General features: G+C 34.9%; 4 protein-coding genes across 4 annotated transcripts; all 4 read right to left on the bottom strand.

The window, feature by feature from the left end:
- Positions 1–384, bottom strand: LOC113778696 (monothiol glutaredoxin-S6-like). Its single transcript, XM_027324174.1, has one exon. It carries the CDS (start codon positions 360–362, stop codon positions 54–56), a length of 309 nt encoding a protein of 102 aa, XP_027179975.1. The 5' UTR covers positions 363–384; the 3' UTR covers positions 1–53.
- Positions 385–2,330: 1,946 nt separating this feature from the next.
- LOC113776851 (F-box protein CPR1-like) lies at positions 2,331–3,548 on the bottom strand. Its single transcript, XM_027321906.1, has one exon. It carries the CDS (start codon positions 3,546–3,548, stop codon positions 2,331–2,333), a length of 1,218 nt encoding a protein of 405 aa, XP_027177707.1.
- A 1,557-nt stretch (positions 3,549–5,105) lies between these two features.
- Positions 5,106–5,414, bottom strand: LOC113778759 (monothiol glutaredoxin-S2-like). Its single transcript, XM_027324250.1, has one exon. The coding sequence runs from the start codon at positions 5,412–5,414 to the stop codon at positions 5,106–5,108; it is 309 nt and encodes a 102-aa protein (XP_027180051.1).
- Positions 5,415–9,729: 4,315 nt separating this feature from the next.
- Positions 9,730–10,038, bottom strand: LOC113778768 (monothiol glutaredoxin-S6-like). Its single transcript, XM_027324258.1, has one exon. The coding sequence runs from the start codon at positions 10,036–10,038 to the stop codon at positions 9,730–9,732; it is 309 nt and encodes a 102-aa protein (XP_027180059.1).
- Between the last annotated feature and the right edge of the window lie 841 nt (positions 10,039–10,879).

Genomic DNA, 10,879 nt, shown 5'->3' with positions numbered 1-10,879 from the left:
AAAAAAAAAAGCACACACACACACTAAACCTATGGATGGTGCCTTAAATGGAATCACATCCATATAGCGTTGGCCTCGATAAGCAATGGCTTCAACTTGCCTCGAACATTTAGGCTCATAACCTCATTGGAGCCACCAACAAATAGCTTCCCTATGAATACAGCAGGAACACTTGGATTACATCCTAATGTTAGCAATGCATTCTCAATTTCCCTTCCTTTGGGGTGATGATCAAGCTCATAAACCGTAGGATTCGCCCCGAAGCTGCTTATCAGCACCTTGATAGCATGGGAAATGCAGCAGTTGCTCTTGCTGAAGATCACCACTGGTTTTTCTGATCCCAACCTCCTCACTGTTTCCATTCTACTTTTGGTAAAAATCGCAAGGTCAAGAACTTGAAATTTTTTGAGCTTCCGCTTGAGTTGGGAGGAATTGTATGGCTTGGTTTGAGAAAAATCTTGAGTTCCATAAAAGTATATATAGAGGGCTAAGGATGATGGATTGCAATAGTTTTCTTCAAATTGGAAAAGTAGGAAATCTAGAAGATTTTGATTCTAAAGTAGATGCTTTAGATATTATCAGCAGCTATAGAAATAGGATTGAGGCTTGATCCGTCTTAAGTTGCCTTTTCATGCTGACAACATTGAAAACGGAAAGCAGCAGTAGATGATAAAAGTTTTCTTCTTAATTTTACTAGAAAGATTCTGAGGCCAGGAAGGTGTTCTATGGGTTATGTATGAATTCAGTTAAATTATCAATGTCCGAGAAATTCTTACTGTGTGATCCCCTGAAGTTTCCAAAGTGGAAGGCCCCAAAATATCACATCTCAGGTTATCTGTTGACGCTGGAATGATAAGCAAGATCTTTTCTTTTTTAATCATATGATTTATAAGACCATGCGTTTATGCAAATGGTCATTAGAAACTCAAGTGAGTAAAACTATATCAGCAGAAATTGGACAAGAAAATTCAAAAAAAAAAGAAAAAAAGAAAAGAAAAGAGAAAGCAAAACAGTGGACTTCTCCAAGTGAAAAGAATATAATTCCTTTTGACTGTTTACGGTGAATAGTACGTGTAACCCTGTTCTGATCTTTCCTGTTTCTAAGGCAAAATATCTTAGGCAACTTATTGCAAAGAAAAAAATTTTCTATCCCTTTAGGGATAAAGGTTGGAGTAAGTTGTTGTTTATCAAAGTTGATTAACGTGCAGAGTGTTTTTTTTTTTTTTCTCTTCACAGATCAAATTTGGTCTTATTTAGACTATTTATTTAAAAAAATTTTATTTCAAGATGATTGATTCAGATTGAACAAATGCGGTCCAATCAAGACTCTAACATGTTCTAGATCGAATCAAGCTAATATGACCCGCATCTTTCAACTAATTAAATTATCAACCACCCAAGTGCCTTCAATTATTTTGCTTTTGAAACGAAAGGATTTTCTGCCACCAATCCAATGAGGAAACTGACATGAAAGATCTGCACTAAACCATAAATGGTCATGGTCTAAAGAGCCGTCACAAAAGCAAGAAGAAGATACAAAGAAGGGCTTTAGTCGATAATATTCTCCATTTCTGAGCAAAATTTTTCTCTAACACAAAGATGATGCCTTTCTAGACTTTTACCACATGATAAATAGATCGAAGAATAGTTTTCAAGATTCGACCATATTATCTTTCCTATCTCACCAAATGTTCCGTCAAAAAGATGTTTAATGATTCCAAAGGGTCGGTTTTTATGCTTTGCACTTTTTAGAAAGAAAATTCATTAAAGGACTAACTAGATGACCCATAAGAAGGGTAACACTTACCAATTTAGTTAAACGTTGCCTCGATTCTTTTCTTCTTCCATGAAAAATTTGAAAATCAGAACTATGTTATATATAAATATATATATATATATATATATATATATTGAGAAACTGCAGGAGCAAAGATTACTGTTTTTTTCGCAAGTGTTATGTTGTTCATAAGGAAATACTTTAGCAAAGAAACCTTACAAGTGCAATGTTACCAAAGCCACACTAGGTCTACTATGTTTCTTCTTTATGGCTTTTATGAATGCCCTTAAGAAAAAGAAGAAAAAAACACTTACTATTAGCAAAAAGCAGACATCCTGATTAGCAAACAGATGAGTCACACAAATTAAACCTAAATGAGACCAACTTTCAAGTAAATATCACCAAAAGATATACTATTTGCAGTTGTCCTCAAAACACAATTCAACTGATAGGGACGTAAATCAGAACGTCAATCATGCGACAGTGAAATGTTTTGTTTCGTTTCTCCTTGTAAGGTTTAGAACATACCCAAGCCAGATATGCTTAGCTAAAATCAGTAGCTTTCACTTTCTCCTGGCTGATCATCCATATTCCGCCATGATAATCCATCACCTCTTGCGCTGAGAGAAACCAATGTTTCCTGATACACAATGGCTCTTAGGGTAAGTTCAGTCCCAAAAATGTCATATTTCATGATTGCTTGGCTGTTATCACGCAGAGAGCGAGAAATCAAACATCCATCCTCACCAACCCTTTGCAGCAAAAGCAGCTTATCATCATTCCAAGAGGATAATGGTAAATTAAGTCCAGCCATGGGGGTTTGTAAGGAAAATTTCTTGATCCAAGACTCTTTGACGCCATACTCCATCATCACCCATATATCCATGGTTTCCTCATACAAGAGTGAGGAAAATGGCAGGTAAGGGAATTTGATCGAGATAGCAGCAAGATCCCCATCCAAGACGAAAACATCCGGTCTTACATGCGGCTGTCGCGCATCAGAGGGATATTCTATCTTTCTAAAAACCTCAGTGCACATGTTGAAAGAAAGGATATTTCTCATGACCGACCCCGACTCAGGGTCGATGTCAGATGCATCCCAGTGAAAGCATCCATTGACTGTGGCAGGGAAACATGGGGGATAAATGTTCACTACTTGTGGAAGGATAAGATCAACCTTTCTCCAAGAATTTGTACAGAGCTTGTATATTTGAACTCCCATCACCATCCCCAAATAAGAATAATTACTTCTTGATTTTGGATAAAGTTTATATAGCTTGACTACCTTGTAATCTTGGGTGGATGGATCAAAGCCAAACCCTAAAGCATGTGGACTGACCGATTTGAACCCTTTTGGTGGATCAAAGCGGAGGCTTGGAGGAAGTGTCAGGAATTGGCGTGTTGCAGGATTACACAGATGAATTTCGGAGAGATCCGAGAAGCAAACGATGCCATTGCACGCTCCATATATGTCGAATGAGTAACGATTCCACGAAGGTAGCTCTATATTAGGGGCAACACTGGGGAGAGATTCATCTTCATCGTGAGAATGGAATGATAACAGGGTTTTGAATTCGTTCTTGATGAACCGCTTGACGAGGACGACTTTGCGATTCTTGCTGTGTAAGTATTTCAGATGCTTGTCTTCAAAATAAGGGCTGTTGATCAAAGCGAACCATGTTTTAGAGACGCAGCAGAATCTCAACAATGTCTTGACGGGCAGTTTCACGAGGATTTCTGCCAGGGCATCCTCCGGCAACGAATTCGCCATAGTAGAATAAAATTCAGGAGTGGAATCGATGAATGGATTTTGGGATTTTGTAGAGAATCCACTAATTAATATGATGGTCCTTGTCCAAGTTCATGGGCGATTTCAAGCGTCCAAAACAGAGAGAGAGAGAGAGAGAGAGAAGGGTTTCAAAGCCGATGAGTTGGGCTTTAGGGTTTAGCTCCGATTATTGCTTAAGAGGGAAAAAATTTTTGGGTTCTCAGATGAAATATGACACGTACGACGACGTTTCTAGCTCCAAATCCATGTTGATGAGGATTAAACGGAAATTGATGAGAAGAGAATGATTCAACTCCGCAATTAAACCTAATTTTCTCAAGTATGAGTTGTCAACTCATTACTTCGCCAGCAGATATCATACGGAACATTACACGTAATTTTTTCTTTTAAAGATGGTACAAGTTCATCATATAAATACTAGTCAGTCAAAATTACGCATAAGAATTTAGTGAAATTAATCATATAAATTTATGCGTAAATGATACAATTATATATATATAGTATATTGATGGATACACTATCATCGTTGAATTCATGACATTTATGCAAAAGTTAAATTTCAACTTTAAATTTTACATAGTTGTCATTCATCCAACGCTGATAATGTATACATTGTCACTATAGGAAAGATTAATCCATATATATATATATATATGATGAAACTAAAAGTATGGAAAAGATTATTACAATTCTCGGAGACTATGCTGTATTAGTACCAATACGAGCTCGTATCCTTCATTATGAGATATTAAAATTATTATTATTTCATCACCTTATTATTTTTATACCTATAAAATTTATGATTTAAGAAGTTGCTAGATTGTATATAACTCGGAAGGTATGCTATTATCTTTGTACAAATTTTAAAACTTTTTAAAAATTGAAGTATAATTTGTGAAATATAATATACCAAAAGTTTATTACGTGTTTTATATAGATTAGTTGAAAAGTATGAGTATTATTCAGAATAACTTTTAAATGAAATTTTTTTTTTTATTATACAGATTAACAGGTATAATACGAGTTCTTAATAACTAGGTTTTCAAATTACTACAACCAATCTAGCCAGACTATTCACAGCTATCCAGCAAATCAAAAGTCCTGAGAGAACAAAATTAACTATTAACTCATTTCATTTCCAATTGATCAGTTAAAATTAAAAAGCTTAAATCACATCCTTCAAAGCAAAACTACCAGGGAAGATAATTAATTAAGTAAGCTTATCTCTTATCCCTTCCCACTTAAAATAAAAACCTCAAACAAACAAGATGTTAATAGGACAATTGGGCATTAAATACCATCATTGACTATAACCTTATTAGTGCATCAAAATCAGAACGGTACATGGAATATCTGACTTGCATTTCATATTACAATGACTAAAAGTCACTCAAAACTCAATAAAACTTAGACTTAATAAAAATGGTAGGAGTCCATGCTCAAGCCCTACCTGAATTTGGGTTGCTTTGCTCAAAAGGAAAAGACAACAATTTAAATAGCAAAACCAAATCCTTTGGGCGCTTAACTATATTCTGGTTATTACATCCATATAGCCTTTGCCTCGATAAGCAATGGCTTCAGCTTGCCTTGAATATTGAGGCTCATAACCTCATTGGAACCACCAACAAATAGTTTCCCTATGAAAACAGCAGGAACACTTGGATGGCATCCTAATGCTAGCAATGCATTCTCAATTTCCCTTCCTTTAGGATGTTGATCAAGCTCATAAACAGTAGGGTTCGCGCCAAAGCTGCATAACAACATCCTAATAGCATGTGAAATGCAGCAATTGCTCTTGCTGAAGATCACCACTGGCTTTTCTGACCCCAATCTCCTCACTGCTTCCATCCTACCTTTGACAAAAAAAAAGTCTAGTCAAGAACTTCAGAATATGCACTATTATTGAGTTGAGAATTGAGAGGAAGTTTGAGGCTTGGTTTGAACAAAACCTGAATTGCATGAGGTATATATAGAGGCCTAGAGCCATGGAATTGTACATAGTTTTATTCAAGCAGGAATTCTTATGAAAGCTGTAAAAATTTGCTTCCAGAGTTGGTGTTTGGATTGGAATCTATAGTATAGTACCTTAATGTGTCTCACACAGAATAGAATCTCAATTAGTTGCATAAACATTTTGAGGTTTGCTTCTTATGACGGAAAGTGAAAGAATTAATAGATGATAACAGTCTCCTTCCTTTACTAGAAGATTATGATGGCAAAAGGATACATGGCTCGTGGATTCCCTTAGATTGTCAAAATCAAAGAAATTCTTGCTTTGCTGTTATTTTGTATAGCGCCACCAAATTTAGGGCTTCTTTATTGCAAAAATTGACTATGACAAGTGATCATAAAGAAAAATCAAAATCAGTCAAAACCACTTTCAGGGAGATTCTAAATTTCAATCCTTTTGGTTATTAAAAATGTTAAATTATGAATACAAAAGCAAATGAGAAAATCAACCAAACAGACTGTCTAAAATATCAGAACCTAAAATCAGTGGATGAAATAATCAAATGACAACAAATATTAGCTTTTTGCACTAAAGGCCTCAGATCAGCAGGTACAGTCAAAATATGGACAATTATGCTATGACTTTGCACGTGTAATTTGTACAGCATAGGCATGCCCTAAAATGACTTTAATTCTGAAATCAAATTAATAAGAAACAGCAAAATATTACAAAAATTTGAGTCATGAATTCCAAATAACTGAAAAAGAAGAATGAACAGAATCTTCAAGCAAGTGAAGATAAATGCATCCATTTTAATAAAAAGACATTGCCTTCTTCTTGACCGCTGGTCATGATATGTACCAAAACTTGCTTCAACTTAGCATTAATTAGACTTCTCCAGATGAACGGAACCAAATCCTTAGATTGTGTAGAGAGAATCCATGTAAATCACATCCTTTTGGGCTTGCTAAGTATGACTACTTTGCCTTTTATTTCTTTTAAGCAGATGAAGTATACATTGTATTGCATCTAAGACCACTGATAAAAATGGGAGAAATAAATTGTTCAGCAAAAGTTGATACCCTTTGGTTTTTTCTTTTGGAAGAAAGGGATTCTTGGCCACCCACCCAATTGACGGTACAGCATAGCATCATAACATGGACTAAAGCACAATGGTATGGTTCAGAAATCCGTACAAAAGGCAGAAAAAAGTGCCAAGAAGGGGTAGTAATAGCAGATTCCCCCCTTGTGAGAGATATATTTCGACTCTAAGCCAAAAGAGATGCCTTTCTTGATTTCCTCCCCATGATAAATACATCAAATAATGTGAATGATCAAATCACATAAACTTGTTCTGTTCTACACCCTTTACGTTTTCATCCTCGGAACTATTTTATTTTAAACACTTCATACTGAAAAGTTATCAAAATGTTCAAAATTATCCAAAATGGTTGTTAATTTTATCCATAAAAGTGAGCAAGAACGTATATGCTTTCACTAAATTTTGTGTGGGTTTCATGGATTTTGATGTCAAATTTCAGGATACCGTTCATATAGTTTCATTATACATATTTTGAGATAAATATGAAGCATTCAAAGATTGGAAGTGTAAAGTGACACTAAATGGTTGTCAAAAATACTGCCAAGATGTCAGGAATGAAAAAACGTTTAAGTGTAAAATGTGCAATCTTTTAAAACATAATAGATTTAAAAGTGAAATTCATTAGTTTCTATACTTCTATATTCACCAACAGGTTGTAGACTAGCCACCCAAGAGAATAAAAGGTAGTTGCCTGCTCCTACGGGGTAGTCCAGTGGTAAGCGAACTCTTAAGAACTCCTTTGATTCTAGGTTTGAATCTTATCCTGAACTTAAACTCCCGTGACTCGCCCGGGTGTGTTGCGTGAGGCCGTGGCGTACTCCTTCGGTTTGATGTGTCGGTTCGAATCCTACGTGGTTCAAGTCGAGGCATGTTCCGGTTACCAAAAAAAAAAAAATAGTTGCCTACCTCTTTCCAAACCAAAAAAAAAAAAAAGAAAAATATCCCGTTAAGATATGAGAGAGAAGTATTGGGAGACATAGGGAATGAAGGCTAGATACCGCTATATCCTCCAAGCTGCTTGTAAAGGTACTAATTAATTACTTCTTGAAGATGAAAAATCACGTCTTCAGTTAGTCTTTATTCTTGTAAGCAGCCATAAAAATCAAATCAAAGCCGACCATGATGCTATAAACTTGACCAGTATGATGTATAATATTTGCATATTAAGCAACTTGTAAAGGTGTTAATTCATTAGTTCTCAAAGATGAAAAATCACGCCTTTAGTCTCTATTCTTACTAAGCAGCTGTAAAGATCAAATTAAACCCGACACATAATGCTATAAAATTGAACGGTATGATGTATAATATTTGCATGTTTCTCAGTACTACTTAATATATGATAAAAATAAATATGAAAAAGAAAGTTATTTATCTTGAATATAGAATACAAAAATTTTTGGGAGTCCGACTAACAAGCTTCTAGTATATATCTAACAATCGACATTGGAAAAGTTATTTGATTTTCAATTTTTCTTCAGAGTCAATATAAGCTCGTTAATTCCGTGTTCTAATCGTGCAATTAACTAATTACACTCTCTGGACAGGTTTTTAAGGTCTCGATTTGTTAGTCGACCCAATTTCCATGTCGGATGGAATTAAGGTAGACAAGGTATATTTGTACGTTAATACTTTAGCGTCCATGTTAATATCTTAGTGTCCACATTTAGTCTTTTGTGGGTGTATTTATTGCATTACTTCTTAAAGCATATGGTCCAATCTCCACCGGTAATTTTTTTCCTTTTTTTTTTGGTTGACAAGAGAACCCGTAGCTGCTACTCGAAAGTGCGCACTGGATAAACTCTTCCCCGTGCAATAGCCCGCCATGTGCATGAGGCCATAGGCATTATATTTTCACTCATTTTTCCAAGAGTAGAATGAGACTGAATATTAGAAGAAACTCTACTAAATTATTGACTACTCCATTCTCCATTGGGGTGATAGTTCAGTAGTTGATTGATGTCTGCTCTATACCGTAGAAGAAGTCCAAAATCTAACATTGAAATGAAAAAAAATAACCATCTCAATCCGAGCTTATGCCAACATACTAACTGAGATACTAAGTTGTAAACATTAACATACAGAAACACTTCTGCCTTTTTTTTTCCTGCCAAGTATTGTCTCACTATATATTGCTTAAATTACCAATTCGGTGTAGTTGCCTTCAATGTACTAAGTCAACAATAAGTCAAACTAATCTTGCAACACAAAAAAATAAAAAATAAAAAATAAAATACAAGCTGCAGATTAATTTAGTTTAATATCCAATATCACTACTTTGCCATTCCACTTGAAACTAAAGAACCTCGTTGAGTTTACTTTTCTAATAAAGCAAAAAGTATGAGAGAAATAAAGTGCCACCTATATATAGCCCCCCCCCCCCCCCCAAAAAAAAAAAAAAAGAAAACCCCACAAACAAAAATTTTGGTTAGATCACCTTTAGTCACTAAATTATTTAAGGATCTAATTTTGTGTACTGAATTTCTTTTCTTCTTCGTTGTCTCAGTTGGATCTTACAATAGTCATTGCACGTAATTGTTGCCATTTTTTGAGAAAATGCAATTACGAAACTATTTCAGAGTTTGATTTCACCTATTAATTAAATTTGTCTTCTTTTTCTCTCTTAATTTTTTTTTTTTTGGTGTCCTTATACACACAGAATTCTTAATATGTATTAGGGATTTCTTGAAAACTGAAGGACATGCATGCCCATGATATGATAGTATGCAAGGGACATCAACTCAGTTAACTTAAGAAATGACCAAGAAAGCATGTTTAAGAGTTCAATGAGTAAACTGACCCAAAAAATAAGTAAATAAATAAGAAGGTCTGGAGGAAAAAGCAAAATTTTGACATTGTTTGGTGACATATTTTGACTTCCACTTGATAAACCATACAAAAACAAAGATACTGCAATACAAAAGTATCTGGCACCCTTAGTACATCAAAATCAAAAGGTAGAGACATAGAATATCTAACTCACATATTATAATACAAAAAAACACCTGTAGGAGTTTATACTATCCAAGATTCTTAGTGGCTTTCTTTAGAAGGAAAAAAAAAAAAAAGAACCGAGGCTAATTCATTAGATGTTTCAGAACATCTGATTAATCTCACATCCATATAGCGTTGGCCTTGATAAGCAGTGGCTTCAACTTGCCCTGAACATTGAGGCTCATAACCTCATCAGAACCACCAACAAAAAGCTTCCCTATGAAAACAGCAGGAACACTTGGATGGCATCCTAATGCTAGCAACGCATTCTCGATTTCCTTTCCTTTTGCATGTTGATCAAGCTCATAAACCGTAGGATTCGCCCCGAAGCTGCTTAACAACATCTTTATAGCATGGGAAATGCAGCAGTTGCTCTTGCTGAAGATCACCACTGGCTTTTCTGACCCCAATCTCCTCACTGCTTCCATCTTAATATTGGGAAGTGATCTTGGGATTGAAAATTTGCACTAGTAGTATTTGATTTGAGGGGAATTTTAAGGCTTGCTTTGAGGAAAATATTGAAGTGCATGCAGGTATATATAGAAGGCTACCTGAGAATGATTGCAGTAATTTTCTCAAGGAAAGACTAATGTATAATACCTATGTTACGCCTATAAATCCTCTATTATACATTAAAGTATAACACCTATGTTATATATTTTGAAACATTGATATGTGTACTTTTCAAGAGTTCAACTTAATTAGAAACATAATGATAATAATTCAAAAGGAACAGACGTCAATACATCAAAGGGCATAAAATGAATGTTGCATACTATGGTGCACCAGAAAACCCGTTGCCATCTCACGACTACATAGAATCTCAACTTGCTTGAAGATTCTGAAATGGAAAGTTATAGTGGATGATAACAGTCTTTTGCCTTTACTGATTCTGAGTGCGGAATGGTACACAGCCCATGGTTTCGATAGACAAGTCAAAATCAGAAAAATATTGATTATTCTTTCTCTAATCATGTACTGAATTTTCCACGATTGACAGGTTTCACTATATGCCCCCTAACTGTCCAATTTAACGTGTTTTCACAATTATTGTACAAAATTCTATGATCCAAATTTACAAAATTAATCCAAATCCTAGTTACTATTTCTATTCCTTTCAGTATGATCGGGCAGTGGCATATTTTGGCAAGTCAATAACGATTAAGATTAATCCAGATCCTATGTAGTTCAAAAAAAAAATGAAATGGTAGTTTTTTTTTTTTTATCTAATTCAATAACGATGATAAAATTCAATAACGATCATATTGT

Source organism: Coffea eugenioides, chromosome 7 (assembly GCF_003713205.1).
Source record: "Coffea eugenioides isolate CCC68of chromosome 7, Ceug_1.0, whole genome shotgun sequence".
Taxonomy (NCBI): Eukaryota; Viridiplantae; Streptophyta; class Magnoliopsida; order Gentianales; family Rubiaceae; genus Coffea; species Coffea eugenioides.
The sequence above is the reverse complement of the archived record's forward strand: the minus strand, read 5'-3'. Positions and strand labels throughout refer to the sequence as shown.

Excerpts from the sequence above, each read along its gene's own strand:
- LOC113778696 (XM_027324174.1), bottom strand. The coding sequence starts at position 362 with ATGGAAACAGTGAGGAGGTTGGGATCAGAAAAACCAGTGGTGATCTTC.
- LOC113776851 (XM_027321906.1), bottom strand. The coding sequence starts at position 3,548 with ATGGCGAATTCGTTGCCGGAGGATGCCCTGGCAGAAATCCTCGTGAAA.
- LOC113778759 (XM_027324250.1), bottom strand. The coding sequence starts at position 5,414 with ATGGAAGCAGTGAGGAGATTGGGGTCAGAAAAGCCAGTGGTGATCTTC.
- LOC113778768 (XM_027324258.1), bottom strand. The coding sequence starts at position 10,038 with ATGGAAGCAGTGAGGAGATTGGGGTCAGAAAAGCCAGTGGTGATCTTC.